Source organism: Xyrauchen texanus, chromosome 18 (genome assembly GCF_025860055.1).
Source record: "Xyrauchen texanus isolate HMW12.3.18 chromosome 18, RBS_HiC_50CHRs, whole genome shotgun sequence".
In the NCBI taxonomy this organism is placed as follows: domain Eukaryota; kingdom Metazoa; phylum Chordata; class Actinopteri; order Cypriniformes; family Catostomidae; genus Xyrauchen; species Xyrauchen texanus.
The window spans coordinates 6,258,735-6,279,755 of record NC_068293.1 but is presented as its reverse complement, the minus strand read 5'-3'; the positions used below and the strand labels follow the sequence as shown (position 1 = coordinate 6,279,755).

The 21,021-nt window shown below is 40.9% G+C and overlaps 1 protein-coding gene across 2 annotated transcripts in view; it reads left to right on the top strand.

The window, feature by feature from the left end:
• galnt13 (UDP-N-acetyl-alpha-D-galactosamine:polypeptide N-acetylgalactosaminyltransferase 13) overlaps positions 1 to 21,021 on the top strand; it is a 98,578-nt gene that overhangs the window by 53,113 nt on the left and 24,444 nt on the right. For both annotated transcript variants that reach the window (XM_052147838.1, XM_052147839.1), the window contains exons 9-11: positions 6,496 to 6,635; positions 8,112 to 8,210; positions 16,505 to 16,639. In XM_052147838.1, the coding sequence (XP_052003798.1) occupies positions 6,496 to 6,635; positions 8,112 to 8,210; positions 16,505 to 16,639 (374 nt within the window). The remainder of the gene's footprint in view (positions 1 to 6,495; positions 6,636 to 8,111; positions 8,211 to 16,504; positions 16,640 to 21,021) is intronic.

The window sequence follows — 21,021 nt, the reverse complement described above, 5'->3', positions numbered from 1 at the left end:
TATCATCTGGGCTTTGCTTCGCACCACACCACCTTCAATGGACTCTCTTCTGATTTCTCCAAACTTCCACAACACTATTTATCCACAATGTTGCCACAATGTTGTCATGACAGACTGGCACCGTTCTAAAACTATGTTGTAGCAATGAATACAGGAATTTCACTTTTCTGGTTGTCACAACATAATCCATTACACTGCCATGACGAAAGTTTGGTCATCAAATTACGGTGCAGTTAGGAAATGGCCACGTACTTTGGCTAACTGGGATTACAAAATGTCTGAATTTGCTGTGGCTTTTCTCAAATTTTCGATGCAATTTGCTGCATCATCATTATATACCTCTGTAATTGTGTTAATTACATTGTAAATGCACTTACATGTAAATATTTTAGTGCATAATAACTGAATATGCTGTTAACAACCTTGCTATTGAAAATGTAACATTTTAATTTAATTCTGCTCAAATGAATTAAATTACTTGAATAAAGATTCGTTAATTTTGCTGAACAAGATTATAAATTCAAGTAAAATGATCAGATCTTCCCATCACTAGAAGGGATCCCTCTTTCATCAAACTCTCGCACATGTGCAGTCTGTTATGTACAGTCTAAGTATGTATAACTGTGTTCATCAGTTAACTTTGTTTATCAAAAGAACAACATATAAAGTAAAAGATCAGTTTAAGATGGCTGTCAAAATAACAACGGCATGCTCATGATACATGGCATTTAAAGTCGCACAGCAACAATGAACGCTAGTAAAAGATTATTTTAAATGCGATGCTTTCATAAAAAGTAATTATTGATGATCAATTCAAGCTCTAAAATAAATATTTAACATAATACATTTGATAACTTTATCTCTATGTGAGTCTGACTGGGTGGTCTAGTGGTAATTAATTCACTCATTGCGTAAAAGGTTAAAGGTTCTAATCTGTCCTTATGGAACTGTGTATTTTAATTCAAATAGAATGTCTGCAATCCACCTCAATGGATGTATATTTTGAGTGGGGACACATTTGTTTGCATTTTTCTATGAGATTCGACTGAAAAGAGCGCAAACTATGGAACTTGCAGCAACGAGGAGAGCTCACCGCCTATTCATTGTTCAAGTACATCACTGCGGCACATATGTTGCTACCTTCTTAATACTGTATAATTCATATTTAAATGATTTAAAATTAAAAGCAGTTCATGGCGTTGTTATTTTGCTAGCCATCTTTAACAGATTTTTAACTTTATCTGTTGTTCTTTTGATAATCATAGTTAACTGAAGCATGTAGTTACACATAGGGGTGTGACGGTTATTATATAACCGTGAGACCGACGGTTATAGTTGAAAACCGTCATTAGAACTCCATAACCGCCAAAACGTGTAATTAAAATATTTTTTACAAAAAAAAAATAATCATAGAGAATGTTTAAATACTAATTAAAAACAACAGTTTAACTTTAACTTTTAAACTCGCAATCCAACGGACCACTGAGGCGTGCGGCACATTACTTTCTAGAGCAATTAAATAGGCCTACACTGTCCGCCTGTTTTGTTATATACATCCCTAATAAAGTGCCTATAATATTTCTATTCTGAAATAATATCGGCATTATAATTATTATGACTATGATATGATGAATGATTTTTCATTAGGCTATTTTTGAGTGCGATACGCACAGCCGCGTGATCGCGTGGTGCATGGGAGCGGACGCGCTGCCTGCTGCAGTAGCCGCCACTTTACATGTGAGAACTTCGTGAAGAAAGGTAAAACAGATGGATCTCGCTAGAAAAATAATGTTACATCGCCTATATGGGCACATTTCGGTTTAAACCAGATGGCAACGGAAACCAGAAAATCTTGATGAGCCTGTGTGCAGAATATGCGAAAGACGGTATTTGTTACAAATGCCAACACCACCAATCTCCGTAACCATCTGAAGATTAACCACCCCGCGGTTTACGCGCCTTGGATTAACCACTGCTTCTGCTGCCGCTCAACCATCCACATCTGGTCAGAGGCAGTTGAATATGGCCGAGGCATTTTCCAAGGCTGACTAAATATAAAAAAGACTGCGACAAATGGAGAGTACTAACAGATAGTGTGACTCGATATTTGGTATTAGGAATGGTACCCTTCCGACAGTGGAAAAAAGTTAATTTAAAGAAATGTTGCATACTTTCGACAAACAGTACGAGTTGCCTGGGAGAAAGTACTTCTCTCAAACAGCTGTTCCGGCCTTGTATAGTAAGGTAAATGATGAGGTGCAAAGAGAACTCCAGGAAATAAGTAATTTTGCACTGACAACAGATATGTGGTCAAGCGTGAATATGACCCCATATATGAGCCTGACCGTTCACTACCTCGCAAAAGACCCCCCCCCCCCCATTCGATATATCAAAAATACGTTCGCAATTTAGCATTGTAAATGTCTTTGCATGATGTTTCCTACATTTTGTACCTGTAACATGAAATCCCCAGGAGGAGTATTTCAAATTCCAGAGCATATCCATCTTCTAGGTGGCAATACAAAGCCCCTTCTGCACTTGCAGTGCTTGGGCCCTAATAATAATAATAATGGACAGTAAGAAATACAGTATGTAGGGTTGGTACATTTTCTCAGTTTGCTCACCATTGATTTGTCACAAAGTTAATTTTGCTTGCACTCATTGTGTTTTCCACAATTCAGTAAATTCACAATCAACTAAGTGCATGTTTTTCCAGATGCAGTGCCTCTATTCCTTCCATAAATCATAAATACGTTACCCCCATTCAACTTTAACAGCCATTGCCGTGTCACATCATCCTAAAACTTCACTTAAACACATAACAAAATCTGTTATTTGCTGATATAGACTTTTTCATGACAGTCAGCCAGCCATTATGGATTCATCCACACTTTCACAGATCAGCGACAGATATTTCACTCTGTCGAGACTTCTGCCATCTTTTATTTTTGTCTGGCATTGTGCTTAGTGTCTGTGGAACAGCACATATCTGCTGCTCATGTATTCATGAGCGCTCTGCTTTTCTCATCTGAATCTTGCCCTCAGGGACACCTGGGAAGTGTAGGGCTATAATGGGGTCAGAAAGCCTCAGTATTCTGTGCATAGACAGAAATGAGATTAGCCTTAACTGTGTTACCTCTATCCGCTCATGTAAGAGGGAAATAGATCGTGGCATTGAGGAGGAACTCGGGTAATGTAGAGGAGAGGATGAGAGGGTGATAATTCCTGGAAAGATGTCCCAGTGGTGTGGGTGTGTGTGTGTATCTGTGTGTGTGTGTGTGTGTGTGTGTGTGTGTGTGTGTGTGTGCGTGTTTTTGTGATTTACGAGGACAATTTTGTAAGTTACAAATTAGTAATTACAAGGGTATTATGCTATAAATGTGATTTATGAGGACATTTCTAGTGTCCCCATAATTCAAATCGCTTAAAAATCATACTAAACAATGTTTTATTGAAAATGTAAAAATGCAGAAGGTTTTCTGTGAGGGTTAGGTTTAGAGGTTGTGTTAGGTTTAGAGGATAGAATCTATAGTTTATACAGTATAAAAGTCATTATGTCTATGGAAAGTCCTCATAATGATAGGTAGACTAACATGTGTGTGTTTGTGTGTGTGTGTGTATGGAAGTTGTTGGGTCAGAATATATTTGTGGATTTAACTGAAGGAAGAACAATACACAAAGTACTTTTCAATTTAAATACAACTTGTGTGCTATATTTCAAGTCTTCTGAAGCCATATGATAGCTTGTTTTAGCTATCTGTTAATCGCTGAATATCTTCCTCTCCACCTTAGCACTCAATTCTCATTCACACTTATGTAAAATCAAACATGTATGCATACATATTATATTAACATGTATGCATTTGGCAAACATTTTTATCTAAAGTGACTTATTTGTAAGTCTTAGAAATCAAACCTATGACCTAAACACAAACACGTTAAGAACTGTTGTGCCTGGTTTGACATCAGTGACATCCCTGATTCTCTCGTGTCCTCAAAAAATGCTCAAGACAGAAAATATCAAGGTGGATATATCAAAAGAGAAAACGCTAGACTGAGGGCTAAATGCAGAAGTCTTCAAGCAAAGAGACAAAAGTGCTTGAAGCTTCAGTTGTCAGTATCTGCTCCCTATCAGCAGCTCTGTTTGTGTGCGAGTGTTTCTCTGTGTGTGTGTGTGTGTGTGTGTGTGTGTGTGTGTGTGTTGAGTATTTTGGTCGTAGACTGAAGAAAAAGTGCTATTGAAGCTCCCTCTAGTGTTTAATGGTGAACAATACAGTGTGATCATTTTTTAAAGATGAAGACTTTTTTCATTCTTCTTTTTTTCAACAATTTCATTTGTTTCTCTCTCTTTATTTATTTATATACTCACCTGAGGGTCTGATACTTGTCTTATCTATGCTGTAATATAATTTGGATTGAAGAATTCCAGTGTGGTTGCACAACTGTCTAAATGTCATTGCATTGGATAATAAAATCAAATTTATATGCATGTCTAGATGAATCTTTCACACATGCAAGTATGGCTTTAGTTTTCAAATTATTTTGCTGGACACTTTGTAAATAACCTAGAGCCATTATATTCACATACTTGTCAACATTATCTATCACCCGTTACACCACAACCACAACAAGTTACACCACTTTCTCATAATTTTTGTCAGAATCATCCAGAGTTGAACATCTGTGGATGATGTTAATGTGTGTTTCTGCACATATTTATTTGTGTATGTTTGCTGGTGTTTATCTGTAGATGTTGTTTGAGTGTGTTTGCAGGTGTTTATCTAGGATGTTGTTAATGTGTATTTCTGCAGGTGTTTATCTATGATAGTGTGTGTTTCTGCAGGTGATTATCTATGATAGTGTGTGTTTCTGCAGGTGATTATCTATGATAGTGTGTGTTTCTGCAGGTGATTATCTCTAGATGTTGTTTGAGTGTGTTTGCAGGTGTTTATCTGGGATGTTGTTAATGTGTATTTCTGCAGGTGTTTATCTAGGGATGATAGTGTGTGTTTCTGCAGGTGCTTATCTTTAGATGTTGCTTGAGTGTGTTTGCAGGTGTTTATCTAGGATGTTGTTAATGTGTATTTCTGCAGGTGCTTATCTTTAGATGTTGTTTGAGTGTGTTTGCAGGTGTTTATCTGGGATGTTGTTAATGTGTATTTTTGCAGGTGTTTATCTAGGGATGATAGTGTGTGTTTCTGCAGGTGCTTATCTTTAGATGTTGTTTGAGTGTGTTTGCAGGTGTTTATCTAGGATGTTGTTAATGTATATTTCTGCAGGTGTTTATCTTTAGATGTTGTTTGAGTGTGTTTGCAGGTGTTTATCTGGGATGTTGTTAATGTGTATTTCTGCAGGTGCTTATCTAGGGATGATAGTGTGTGTTTCTGCAGGTGCTTATCTTTAGATGTTGCTTGAGTGTGTTTGCAGGTGTTTATCTGGGATGTTGTTAATGTGTATTTCTGCAGGTGTTTATCTAGGGATGATAGTGTGTGTTTCTGCAGGTGATTATCTTTAGATGTTGTTTGAGTGTGTTTGCAGGTGTTTATCTGGGATGTTGTTAATGTGTATTTCTGCAGGTGCTTATCTTTAGATGTTGTTTGAGTGTGTTTGCAGGTGTTTATCTGGGATGTTGTTAATGTGTATTTCTGCAGGTGTTTATCTAGGGATGATAGTGTGTATTTCTGCAGGTGATTATCTTTAGATGTTGTTTGAGTGTGTTTGCAGGTGTTTATCTGGGATGTTGTTAATGTGTATTTCTGCAGGTGTTTGTCTAGGGATGATAGTGTGTGTTTCTGCAGGTGCTTATCTTTAGATGTTGTTTGAGTGTGTTTGCAGGTGTTTATAGATGTTGTTTGTGTGTTTCTGCTGGTGTTTATCTGGTGATGCTGTGTGTGTTTTTCTGCAGGTGTTCATCTGTGGATGTTTTGTGTGTGTGTGTGTGTTTCTTTAGGGATATACTGTATCTGTGGATGTTTTTTGGATATGTTCGAGCAGGTGTTTATCTGTGGATGTTTTTTGGATATGTTCAAGCAGGTGTTTATCTGGGATGTTGTTAATGTGTATTTCTGCAGGTGTTTATCTAGGGATGATAGTGTGTATTTCTGCAGGTGATTATCTTTAGATGTTGTTTGAGTGTGTTTGCAGGTGTTTATCTGGGATGTTGTTAATGTGTATTTCTGCAGGTGTTTATCTAGGGATGATAGTGTGTATTTCTGCAGGTGTTTATCTTTAGATGTTGTTTGAGTGTGTTTGCAGGTGTTTATCTGTAGTTGTTGTTTGTGTGTTTCTGCTGGTGTTTATCTGGTGATGCTGTGTGTGTTTTTCTGCAGGTGTTCATCTGTGGATGTTTTGTGTGTGTGTGTGTTTCTTTAGGGATATACTGTATCTGTGGATGTTTTTTGGATATGTTCGAGCAGGTGTTTATCTGTGGATGTTTTTTGGATATGTTCAAGCAGGTGTTTATCTGTGGGTGTTGTTTTGTGTGTGTTCCTACAGGTGTGGTTCGAATGGATTATGGAGATGTCTCCTCTCGGAAGGCTTTAAGGGAGGCTCTGAAGTGTAAACCCTTCTCATGGTACCTGGAAAACATTTACCCTGACGCTCAGATTCCACGCCGATATTACTCACTTGGAGAGGTATACGTATGTTTTTATATGTTGTAAGGATATCAATTTTCAGACATTTTCATAATTGATCGTCGTGGAAATTAACAATCAATTAATCTAATAATTGTTAACGTTAATATCACAAAACGCACGTGGAGGACTCAAAATAATAAAAGCGTATGCAACATACTGTTAAAATATCATTTCAATTAATACAGTTAATGAATGTAGATTATATAATTTATTTAATTTTCCTCTTAAACTATTCTTTTTTCACTGTATACATTTAGGCTGTGTTTAGAACAAATGTATGAATCTAATTACTGTTAATGAATTAGGCTATTGCTAAAAATAGCTTGTGTACATATTTGAGTTCAATAAAACTTCACGTTGTGAATCGTGGGATATTTAGGACTTTAGGAACTTCATAAAATCATAAAACGCAGCATAAACACAGTACTTAATGTTTCAAATGTGATGATGATGCCAGCTGAATGCGCCTTCATGCTTTCCCAGTGATTGCTGGAGTAAATGAATATTGGGGGTGAAACAAAGAAATCAACAGTGCTTGTTGCCATGTTGTACTTTAACACACTATCAAGGCGTGTGCAGAAAAGTTAATTTATAGAGAAACGCTTCAACATGTTTACTTGGCTGCTTCGTCTCTGATCTGTGGCTGTGTGGCTCTTTAAGCTACATATAGTGCCAGGCGCCCTCTAGCTGCGGGTAACTGTATAGACAGCCTTATCAACTTCTGATTGCATGATTAATGCAATTTATTTCAGCATTTATCTTGAAATTAATTAGTTGATGATGATAAGCTTAATCGATCAAAATATTAAAAACAACTAATCTATTTTAATAATTAACATCCCTAATAGACAGCATTCAGTTAAGATTATTTCACACCATAAGGTAGACATTAAATACAGATTCAGTCAAACCTGAAAATATATTGCTAAATGAATAGATCATTCATATCAGGTATAATTTGCAGACAGTGACCAAGGACTCTTAAGCTCCAAAAAGAACAAAAAGCACCTTAAAAATTGTCAATATGAATAGTGTGCTATATTGTGATAATACATCTGAAGCCATGACAGAAGGTTGAAAGCCATTGTCATTCTCTGATATTTTGCTCTTATCTGTAGCTCTCAAATCTTATTCACATGCCTGCATTTTCAAACTTGACGCATTGCTTTCAGTTACGAGACATGCGATAACCAACGTGTTTGCAGTCATTAGTGTGAAACTTGGCCTGTATGAATATGCTTGTTTGTGAATATCAGTCTTGTTCTCTCAGCTATTGTATGAAATAAGAAGACCTGGAATATAATATCCAAGTCAAATGTTGAATGTGAAGCTTTTCATCATTTATATTTTTTCATAAAGCACAAGGGCAAAGTTAGCCTGTAACAAAAAAGAAATTTCTTGAATACAGTAGATGACTCTTTTCACTGATTATAGATAACACAGGACACTGACTTTGTCCTCTTATTTTTGTAGATAAGAAATGTTGAGACCAACCAGTGTGTGGATAACATGGGCCGCAAAGAGAATGAAAAGGTTGGTTTTTTCAACTGTCACGGAATGGGCGGCAACCAGGTGAGAACTTTTACTCCTCTAATAACGATAGGAATTTAAAGATTTTCTCTCACTAGTTTTACTCTTATGTCTGTTTAACTTTCAGAGACCTAAACAATTATATTAAAATTTTCTCCTTATTGAATGTGTTTTTACTGATCTCACAGTGAAATTGGAAACAGTAAATTAAAGTGTCTTTAGCTAAAATCGGACTGGGCTTACCAAAATTTGAAACACTGGAATACACCTCCTGGTTTTAATGCAGTACTCGAACCCGGGTCTCACAGGCTGCTTAAACAAGGAGATTCTGGTCACGCCACAGGGGAATGTAAACATACTGGAGCCGATGCAAACATGCATGTCTGATAGGAGATAATAATACTAATATGTTTATTTATTATAGCGCCTTTCTACAAACTCAAGGTTGCTTTACAAGTAACAAGCAAATATACATAAAAAAGAATAAAAAAAAAGCCAAAAGAATGATGCCACTTTTTATTGAATCAGCATAATGTGGCCGATCCTAGGGTCCCAGAACTCTTGGAGCAACTTCCCAACCTCCCATGTGATCTTGTTGGTTTTTAAGAGGCCACTGGTTATAAACATAATTTATATGCATTATAATTTACTGTACATTAACACTTTTTCAAGCAGTAATTAATTCATGAACAGTTAAGAAATGTGACTATTTAAAACTAATGAGGACTATTAATATTAATTGTACTTAATAGTATTAAATGTTTAGTATATTAATATATATTTAATGTGTATTGGTGTCGAGGTTGTCATACCGTGTGGGTGGAAATGGAGATAAGCTTCCATTACCTACAAAATACTCTAGAAGGCATGCATCTCAAACAGCCTATGACAACCAAGTCTAGCTGCTGGCCTTCTCGTGTGGCTCAGACATAGTCTGGCGACACTGTCCTACTGACAGGAGAAGGTGCGAAAGGCGGACAACTGGTGCCTTAAAACCAGTTGCTTTGGGCAGATGGGGCTTGTCAACCTTGACTGGTATTCCATCTAGGAGAAGTAAACTCTGACTACAAACCTCCACAAACCTAGGGGTATGGAGTCCCTAAGGCAGCCCACTGCTGACACATCAACATAGGTTTTGCAACACCGGTGTCAAGTTGTACTGGCTTTTACCTTTCCCTTGGGTTACATCGATAAAGTGGAGAGGCCAGACATGCTGCATGGGCACCAGCCTGCCTCCTGAAATACTGCCCAGGCCTGTGCCATGGAGAGGACACTCCAGCGTCACTCAACCGTGACAACATAACACAGGAAAACAGCAGTGTGGCAGGGGCATGATTGAGTGTCTTTCCAGGTGGAGGGGAAGCGGTAAGGATTAATTCTTGGGTGACAATTAGGTCTAACAGATGTTTCTTGTTGCAGTAATTCAGTAATGAGGAGCCCACGCCATAGCCCAGGAGAGTGAGAGAGTGCCACACAGCTGTGCAAACTAATTTGAGGGTTAAACCCATACCACTGAGTGTTTATTGTGAATAAAGAGTGTGAAGATACCTGAACCACATTCCTCATTCCCTCAGTCACCAGTACTTTTACAGTGGTGCAGAAACCTGTGAACGTTGAGGAAGATAACATCATTGTGGAGTCCTTACTGCTGGCCAAAGTCATCAAGTCCCTCGCCAGCATGCAAAAGGTGCAAAACCAGGCCCTGCTTGAGCTGCGTCAAGTCCAAGACCACTGATTCCAGGCAATGCTACTTGCTCAAATAGAGAACCGGCAGGTGCTCCTGAGCTTCATACACCAGGAGCAAGGCTCGGCCACGACCCTGGACCCAACACCTTCCATTCCCCCACACACCCTGATGAAAATGGACCTGAACGATAAACCAGAGGCTTTCCTCGACTTGTTTGAGCAAACGGCTGAGCTCTGGAAATGGACGAAATCACAGTGGGTGGCCAAGCTCCTGCCGCTGTTGTCTGGGGAAGCCCAGCTTGTGGCCCAACTCCTGCCTGCAGCGAACTTCCTGGTGTATGAAGTACTTGAAAAAAGCCATATTGCAATGGGTAGCCCTGAACAACAACGACAGCACTTCTGCTGATGCTGAGCGAGCTTTGCCCAACAGCTCCGTCTGCTGACCGGAACAGCAGAATGTGTCCAGTGCCTACCGCCTGGCATCGCTGGAAGAGACCATCCAGCTGGCTGAGGACCGTATCCGGGGGCAGAGTAGCCCTCAATTTCTCTCTTTCCTCACTCTCTCTCTTCACTCTCCCTATCTCTCTCGCTTCCCCTCTAATCCCGTAGGAGTGTTGGTAAACTTGTTGGTAAAAATGAGTGAACAAAAGTAGGGAACGAGTGGCTCACTTAAAATTCCTTCCTTCACTCCTACAAAATGTGGACACCCGAAATAGTGCACTACTGTATATTGCGGATAGAGGGTGGTTTCAGACACAGCGAGTGTTCCATGCCCGGGGCCTATGCCCTACGCAGGCTGAGTACTCTGCATTTAGAGAGCAGCAGTACTGCTGTACAGAACTTGTGATCTAAATTCTTTCGACACAGAAAACTGTAACTACAATGAAATAGGTATCCACGCAGGACTTTAAAAGCTATGAAATAGTGAAAGAAGCCCTTAATAAAGCTTTGGTTTATATTTCAGCATTATATATAATGTTCTTGTGGGACGTTTTCACATTTTCACCGTAATAATTACTAGAAATGTTTCTAAACCTCTCTTTTTATTGACAAATTCATCCAGATCTGACAAGAGCCCTTTATGGGATAGTTACCCAAAAATTACAATTCTCATTATTTACTCACCCTCATGCCATCACAGATATGTATGACTTTCATTTGCTGAACTCAAATGAGGATTTATAGAAGAATGTCTCAGATCTTTTGGTCCATACAATGCAAAGTGAATGGGTGGCAACATTTTAAAGTTAAACAAAATCACATAAGTCAGCATAAATGTAATCTAAAAGACTCCAGTGGTTAAATTAGTATCTTCAGAAGTGATGTGATAGATGTGGATAAGAAACTGAGAAACACATTGCCATCACATTCTTCTTCTTTTGTTTTTTTCTTCTCTGCATATTGCCACCTGCTGGACAAGGAGAAGAATGTCTAGCAAAAAATAGCAAATGTTGATCTGTTTCTCACCCACACCTATCATATCACTTCTGAAGGTATAAATGTAATTACTGGAGTCTTATGGATACATTTTATGCTGCCTTTATGTGCTTTTGGAGCATCAGAATTTGGCCTGCAGAGGTAAAATATTCATCTAAAAATCTGAATTTGTGTTCTGCAGAAGAAAGGAAGTCATCCATAGCTGGGATGACATGAGAGTAAATAATGAGAGAATTTTAATTTTTGGGTAAACTAACCCTTTAAACTATTAATCAGCCATAATTTATTGTTATGTTGCATGGAAGAAAGAAAGTCATATGTGTTTGGAACAACATGATGGTGAATGATGAAGTCCCATTAATAATAATAATTTTGTAATACATGTTCAATGTGTATTATGTAATGGAATATAGGGGAGTAAACGTCTATTATGTAATTTGTGAAAGTACATTTTCACAAGTACAAGTATATATACAGTACTTTTACTTCTACTTGAGTAATTAAGTACTTAGTAATTATACTTTTACTTGAGTACAGTTTTTGGCTACTCTACCCACCTCTAATTGTGTGAATATAGAACAGGTTGGGAATAAGAAAAACATATTTCAGATCAAATACTTTTGAATAAACTAAAAAACATTTTCAAAAGTGTTAGCAATTGTGTCAACCAGCTGTGACCTTTTTGTGTGACTGTGACAGTTAATGTGCTATTTCTTTTTCCCACCAAAACGTCTCGGGTTACATGTGTAACCCTTGTTCCCTGAAAAAAGCGGAACGAGATGTTGTGCTGCTAAGCGCTACGGGGAACAGCTTTAGCTGTGAGCCGAGCTGAATAATGTGTGGAACACGTCAATGAACATTGACCGGAATTTATAGCCTCGGCTGATGTAATCATTAGATGCACCTGAGGCCAGGCTATAAATGGATACGTCACCAGGTGTTGTCAGATAGTTCTTTTTGAAGAGCAGTCCTGGGACGTCCCAGTGCGGCAAAGCAGCGCAACATCTCGTTCCGTTTTTTTCAGGGAACAAGGGTTACACATGTAACCCGAGACGTTCCATTTACAAAAAGCTTCACTACGATGTTGCGCTGCTAAGCGCTACGGTGAACGCAATACCCACGCCGCCGCACTTGGGGCTGTCCGGACCCCTACGGTTCTGTACTCACAGAAACGCGAGAGGTCTCAGACATGAGCTTCAGATGTCGACTCAAGGGCATAAGAGCCCAGAGTAGCATAAACATCTAAACCATTCAATTTTGATGAATGTGTGCGGAGAGGACCAGCCTGCCGCATCACAAACTTGTTCAGGCATGAGCTGAGATGTCGACTCAAGGGCATAAGAGCCCGGAGTAGCAAAGCATCTAACCCATAAAGTTTGATGAATGTGTGTGAAGAGAACCCTATCGCACCACAAACTTGTCATAAAAACTGATGAATGTGAGCGGAGAGGACCAGCCTGCCGCATCACAAACTTGTTCAGGCATGAGCTGAGATGTCGACTCAAGGGCATAAGAGCCCGGAGTAGCAAAGCATCTAACCCATAAAGTTCGATGAATGTGTGCGAAGAGAACCCTATCGCACCACAAACTTGTCATAAAAACTGATGAATGTGAGCGGAGAGGACCAGCCTGCCGCATCACAAACTTGTTCAGGTATGAGCTGAGATGTCAACTCAAGGGCATAAGAGCCCGGAGTGCAGAACATCCAAACTAAAAAAGTCCAATGAATGTGTGCGGAGAGGACAACCTGCCGCATCACAAACTTGTTTAGGCATGGGCTGAGATGTCGACTCAAGGACATAAGAGTCCGGAGTAGCAAAGCATCTAGCCCATAAAGTTCGATGAATGTGTGCGAAGAGAACCCTATCGCACCACAAACTTGTCATAAAAACTGATGAATGTGAGCGGAGAGGACGAGCCTGCCGCATCACAAACTTGTTCAGGTATGAGCTGAGATGTCCACTCAAGGGCATAAGAGCCCGGAGTAGCAAAGCATCTAACCCATAAAGCTCGATGAATGTGTGCGAAGAGAACCCTATCGCACCACAAACTTGTCATAAAAACTGATGAATGTGAGCGGAGAGGACGAGCCTGCCGCATCACAAACTTGTTCAGGTATGAGCTGAGATGTCCACTCAAGGGCATAAGAGCCCGGAGTGCAGAACATCCAAACTATAAAAATCTAATGAATGTGTGCGGAGAGGACAACCTGCCGCATCACAAACTTACTGCAGAGGGAGACCTCTAGCCAAGGTTTTAGAGGAGGAGAGCCCTCTGGTAGAGTGTACCCTGAAACCTACTGGCGAAGCTTGACCGCGCGCCTCGTAGGCCCGGGCAATAATGAGGATGCCTCTTTGAGGGCACCCCGCCCACCAAGCTGTGGCAAACCGCAGTGGCCACATAGAACCTGGCAGTGGTGAGGCAAGTGCCCGCTGACAGTTCTTTCTACAGAAAATCCAGAACTGAAGCAAACTGGCAGTTAGCTGGTTCTGTAATAAGAACTTTAGTAGAAGGAAACGCATGCAGGTGCATTTGCGTTACTACGTTCAGCCCCTCCTGAGGCGACTCGGGGAGAAGTAGAGGAGACATTGCGCTATCAACAGAGGCGAAGAGGTCCTCTTCTGCCCTGTAAAATCTACCCAGATCAGTTCCAAGTGGAGGGAGCCCTAGCACTTGAAATGGTCTCGATAACCCCAAGAGAAAACCCTGTGAACCCCATTTGGTACCCTTAGGGGCCAGAATGAAAGGTTTCACAATTCGGGCCAAGGATGAGAAGGTCCTCCCTGTTCAGAATCGCCCAAGTCAAGCCGTCGAGGAGAGGAATTAGCTCCGAGAAACATATCCTGTTCGGCCAGCGCAGCGCCATTAATAGGAGGCAAGACCCTTGCTGGTGAACATCGCCAAGACTCCCGGGAGCAGAGAAACCGGGGAAAGAAATGCATACAGACGCATTCTGGGTCATGTATGTGTCTTAACGTCCAGACCCAAGGGGGCTGGGTGATTTCAGGGAGAAGTAGAGGAGACATTGTGCTATTCATAGAGGCGAAGAGGTCCTCTTCTGCCCTAGATCTCACCCAAACTTGTTCCAAGTGGAAAAAGCCTGGCATTTAAAAAGGTCTCGATAACCTCAGGAGAGAGCCCTGTGTCCTTCAGTTGGTACCCTTAGGGGCCAAACATGAAAGATTCCACAATCCTGACGCCCTTATAAGACCCACAGAAAAGAATATATCCGGCAGAAGTTTCCACGCTGCCAGGATCTCTGAGATGGGTATTATATTTGAACACTTCCTGTTGAGGGGTTGTCGGGTGTTTCGCGTCCTGAATAAACACCTGATTTTGACGGAAGCCTCTGCAACCCGAAACACCAAGAGGTGGCGGGAATGGAGGGGCTTCGAGGGGGTACCGGGAGGGGTGAAGTGAAGCACGCGCCCCGTCCCGAGGGGAGCTACCCCCTAATCTAGGCACAAGACCATCAGGGTTTTCTCTTACTAGAAATGATAGCCCTGAGGTCTTGCTTCGGGGGCTGGCGAGGGAGGCGAGACTGTCCCCAATCCCTGGGAGGAGGAGCACGACTCGCCACGCTTTGCTTTTGAGCCTCCGTTCAGACAGGACTGAGGCAGGTCTGAGGCTTGCTCGTCAAGCGCAGAACCCACACTCAGGTCGTCCGGGAGGTCATTCTGGTACGCCTGTAAAACAGCATGGTGTGCAGAGCAGCACCAGCCTGACCTGCTGCTTGATAAGCCCTTCCCACTAAAGTGGAGGTTGTCCTACAAGGCTTTGAGGGGAGAGAGGGATTCTTAAGTGACGATGCCGAGCCCGGCGAGAGATAGCCCGCAAGCGTCTCTTCGACCGGTGGCATCACTGAATACCCCCGTGCCTCAGCACCCACGATGGTCAAATATAATGACGTCGATGGTATGTGAACACGGGAAGAAAATATATATATATATATATATATATATATTATTTATTTATTTATGTATTTATTTATTTTAAATTTTTAGGGGTTCCTCCATGAGCGAAAAAGCTCTTCATGGAGGTTATCAAAGAAGGAAGGGACTCATGAGGCGTTCCCTTCCTTAGACTGGAAGATAAAATCTATCCCCTAATTTGGAGGGTTTGGTGTCTCTTTTTACGTGGCCAGTCCAATCTGGCAACCGCTTGAGTAACAACATCGAGCAATTCCTCCGTAGATTTTTTTATCGCGGACGGAAAGCTCGGAGGCGAGAAGAGAATCGCGATCCTCCTCATGATCTGAAGAAGCGTCGGAACGCGCTTCGAGATCATGTGAAGGACCAGCTGGGTTTGGGGAGAGAGTGAGCGAAAGGGATCAACCCGTCTCTTGCTCCTCAGTCAAATCCATGCAAGAGCCCCACGAACGATCTTTATATATATATTTTTTTTTTCCGTGAGTGCTGACTCCCGGAAGCAAGCGAGGCGAGCACGAAGCACTCTGCCTGTTAAAGCAAATCGCAGTGCTCGCACCCGCCCTGCTGCAATGCGAGAGCAGCGTGCTCTTACCCCCAAACAAACAGAGCAAAACTGATGTGTGTCCTCTCCAGATATAGAGCAAGAAGAGGGGAACACGCACCATTTGCGGCTTTCAGTCATTCTCTCTTTTTTTTTTTTAGAAATATATATATATATATATTATTTTCTAAACAGAAGAGAGAAGAAAAAAAGAGAAGAAAAAGAACAACGTTCACTGCACACTGCCTAACTGATTCTAACTTCTAACAGAGGAAAGAAAGTTTTGACAGGGTTTGTGAAACACACAGAAACAGAATCGCTCTGAAAAAAGAGTTTCTGACGATACCTGGTGACGTATCCATTTATAGCCTGGCCGCAGGTGCATATAATGATTACATCAGCCGAGGCTATAAATTCCGGTCAACGTTCATTGACGTGTTCCACACATTATTCAGCTCGGCTCACAGCTAAAGCTGAACTAGCAGCGCAACATCGTAGTGAAGCTTTTTGTAAAGGGAACAGTTTTTGAGTGTCAGCTGTTTTTATGAACAGTTTTGACCCATATTAAGTAAACTTATATTTAATTTAATTGATTTAAACAAAAGTTATTTCTGCTACATTGGGTCTCTGAGGGTTAAATAAATAATATTTCAATGATGAAATGATAATGGAATGAATGTTGATGATCTTTCTCAATTTCCCAATTTCATAATTAATTCTCAGCTGATCTTTCTGTCCTGCAGGTGTTTTCATACACCGCTGATAAAGAGATACGTACAGATGATCTGTGTCTGGATGTGTCACGGCTCAATGGACCTGTTGTCATGCTGAAGTGCCACCACATGAAGGGGAACCAGATGTTTGAATATGATGCAGAGGTATAGTTTGCCTGCATATTCTCACACATGGAATCTAAATTGAACTTTAGACAGAACATGAACCATGTGAAGTCGTGTTCACATTAAACATACATCCTGCAACTTTGTAGTACAACTAAAGTTTGGGACTAGTAAAGAGAAGGTTGCTGTTTCAAGCCCTGTATGTAATGAGTTATAAGCTATCACCTGTTCAAGACAGTTGGGGGAAGTGACTCAGTTAAGCCCACCCATGTTTTGCCTGTAAAATTAACCATTTAAGCCCATGTGTTCCAAATAAGACCACTACGCTTTATGTAAATAATTCACATTTAATTAAATAAACACTTCAATTGTTAGTCGTTTTTGATTATTTTTAGGCCCTATCCACCTTTTTCCTGACAGCGGAAGTGTTCCACAATTCGCTTGTATTACATTTTTCTGTCTCCAGTGTTTTCACACACATCGGCGAATATTCATGGCGGGTAATGTGATGTTTAAAGGAAAAAATATGTGGCTCTAAAAAACAAAAACAATAATGTGGATTACCACTTTATTATCACATGGCTTAATACAAAAGGTAAACCAAATCTCCTACGTGTTTTGGCGTGAGCCTTCCTCTGGGAGAGTAACAAACAAACTTCACACATGCGAGATTAATATCAGTCATTTATTAAGTCACATGATCAACTTGTTAACTATAGTGTTAAACATTTGCTACTGTTACTTGTTTTCATACTCAAAAGGAATATTGCAAATAATACATTTAAAATATATATACAAGGACAATAATCCAAATTCTCATTCAGTCCAGGATATTTCATAGCATTTAACTTGTATATTCCAAAATATTTGTTCTCTTTTACCTTTCCTGATTGAAATAATTATATGGTCAATACCTTGTTTTTTAAGAGTTTACAGGATTACAGTTGTGCATTAATTTAAAATGTTTAGCCATGGGGGGGAAGGAAGGGGAGTCATTTTCATATCGCGGTGCCGTTTTGTGGCCCTCTTCAGCCAGTCATGGCCCGTTCAGCATAACGCAGCGGCCTGTTTCATCTTATCGCTGCAAGTTCAGCAGCCGGCCCACAGGGATAAGTCCACCCCTGCTCTTCATTACCCCTCCTAATGGCAAATTTATGTTCAGCCAGATCATCTTGCAATCATAATTTTTGTCCTACATATATTGAAAACTTTACATTGTGGACATTACAATCAGTAGACAACATGAGTAGTTTTACAAATAATGAATTGTTTGATAGAATAAATCTTTGTTTTTTCCATGTTTACTATAATGTACTACATTATCGCAGTGATTGCAATGATGACATTTAAAAAAAACCATAGGTTTATCCCCTAACCAATGATATTCACAAGTGGGTGGTAGGTAACATGTACTAAGGTAGTTCTTTTCTTAAAACATATCATCGGAAGCTCTGGACATTTTTTAGGATAATCCATTTGACTTTTTCAGCAAACGTGCTATATTATGTAACAAAATAAACTTTATTTGATGCTTCAGATCTTGTTTTCCTTTTTAAAAAGTTTGTCCTTGTCATATTTTTCACACTTTTTGGATAGATTCGAACTTAAACCCTCTGTTTAAAAAGGGTTTTTCTAATCCTTAGTTCCCTTTCGTAAAAATCGAGCTGCGTATGATCGCTATGGGGACACCGTCCGAGAGTCACGTGGTCTGAAGCCCTTATAAAATCGTGGCAATTTATTGGCCGATGGCACTTAAGCAACGCCCCCTAGGGAGCTATGTCACGGGCTCCACAAAGCCACTCGCTTTCGCACCATTGAGTCAGATTTTCTGTTCTTCATTGCACGAATTGTCTAAGTCAGTGTTTGTTTCTAGTGACTTACGTCATAACTCACGTCGAAGGAAGATTATTTTTCTACCTTTTGAGTGGCAAACACAGAAGTACGTTGTTGACACAGCGTAAATTTATGAGCAAGTTCAATGTGAACAATCTGGACTAGGCGATGCATTTGTTTGTGAGCGTGATAGACAACCGACTTAGTGCCTCCTTCTACGAATCGAGGTTAGAAAACGCTCCTCCCCACATATATTGCATCTCACAGATGAGTGTGTGGGATTCGTATCGGCGCCATTCAGAGGACCGCAGTCTTCTAACCAGCCGAAGCCCGCTAATGTATTTATTGATACATTTTTCAGTACACCAATTTAGCTTAGTACCCCCCGTAATATGCACTGGTGATTGAGCATTGAATATTTTCAGCTTTAGTTTTGCCTTGGCCCCCATGACCAAGGGTCTCGGGGCATGCATAATATAACTCAGTGTACAATTAAAATAGGTCTACACATGAGCCTGATGGGCTTGCTTTGTAATGAAGGGTGAGCCCCCATTCAGTGAATTAAATTTGAATGTATAAACATATCCATTTCTGTATCAGGATTTGTTCAGCCATTGCACACCCCACAAACGCCCGATAAACAGAATATGGTTCAGTTTCCCCCGCAGCTTGTTCTGGGGAGCAAACATTAAAAAAATGCTTCATGTATTTAGCCTCTGTCTCCATGACCAAGGGTCTCGATGCATAACAGAATTCGATGTTCATCAAGCACAAGTTTACACAAAATACACAGTGAACGTAAGCACTACACATTGTCCCCCAATAAAGAATGCTGGGTCCATTGTGGCGAGCCAGCTTTCTCAAAAAAAACATTCCGCCCAATGTTCACACACACTTTCCCATTCAAAAGTTCCAGCAAAAAGATTTAATCTGTCAGCGTACCTGCTGTAAATGCATTTCAGGGTGCTCATCGTTTATGCCTGAAAACAATAAAGGCAGAAACATTATTAAATCCCATTCAACCAGCCTCAGAATTAGAAGCGCAAAGACCCCCCTCCGCTGTGCTGCTGGTTGTGGAGCAGTCATCAAAAGTAGGCCAAGCGCTCCATCTAGTTGATGCGTGTCACGCTACAGGGGAGAGCCATGCATTAATTCCTCTGTCTGCCTGTCTAGCAGCTTGGCAGCAGTTGCAGGGTGTTTTGAACGGGGTACTTCGAAGGATAAAGCATGGTTATGTCATTCAATTCCGGCGGGCTCTGCCAGTATTCAATGGGGTTTTTCCGACAGACGTCTCTGTTCGGGAAGCCCTGTTTCTTATTTGGGAATTTCACTCTCTCTTACAAAAAGGGCCAATAGAGGAGAGTCCCGCTTATCAGAGAGAATGCGGTTTTCACAGTCGTTATTTTCTGGTCCCGAAAAAGACGCCGACTTGTGTACCTTTCTTTATTTGAGACGTTTGAATTTCACACTTTTCAAATGTCAAATCAGAATGCTTATGCAGATGCAAATAATGTCACAAGTACAGCCGGGAGATTGGTTTATGACAATAGATTTGAAGGACGCTTATTTCTCAGATTTGCTCTTCGCAGAATGCACGTCGCATTCTTCTGTGGGCTCAGGACAATGTACTATATCTACGAGCCATACATGTTCCGGGCTGGTTGAACTTGGGGCGGATCTCCTGTCCAGACAGGGTCTGATGCATGAAGAATGGACATTACATCCTCAGATTATGGAACAAATCAGGAGAAGGTTCGGCAGAGAGGAAGTGGACCTGTTCGCTTCGAGCGAGACATTGCACTGTCCCCTCTGTTTTTCTCTTTCTCCCCAGGCACCTCTGGGCATCAATGCACTGGCAATTTACGCATTTCCACCAATCAGGCTGCTGCACGCCGATCTGCAGAGGGTTTGGGAGGATCGGGTTTGACTTTTGTTAGTGGCGCTGTATTGGCCATCTCAAGTATGGTTTTTGACTCTTGTCTCTCTCCTGGAAAAGACCCCTTTGGAGATTCCAGTCAGAGCGATCATGTTGTCTCTGGCTCTGGGGCAGCATTTGGCACCCCTGTCCAGACTTGTGGAAGTTACTGGTGTGGGCCCTCAACAGTAACATTTTGAATGATGTGTTTTCCCCCGCTGTGGTTGATACCATTCTAAATGCAAGAACTCTATCACTGAGGAGGCTATATACATTTAAGTGGTGTATTTTTGCTTCTTGGTGTACAGCATGAAAATCCAGTTTACTGCCCTGTTGGTACAGTGCTGGAATTTTTGCAGGAGCGTTTTGGGGCCGGGGTTGCCCCAGCAACGTTTATAGTCTATGCTGCTGTTGCGGATGAACATGCGCTTATCAATGGAGTTTCTATTTTCTTGTCCCTCGCTTTATGTTCGTGGTACGCAAGCTAAGACTTTTTCGTCCCGTCCGAGTTCCTTTATGAGATTTAACTGTTGCTTTAGAGGCACTCTCATGTGCTCCGTTCAAGCCCTTGACAACAGTTACTGATACATTTTCGACTCTCAAAACGGCACTGCTAGTGGCATTGGCGATTTGAAGAGTGTCTGTGATATACCTGCCCTGTTGGTCAATCCCT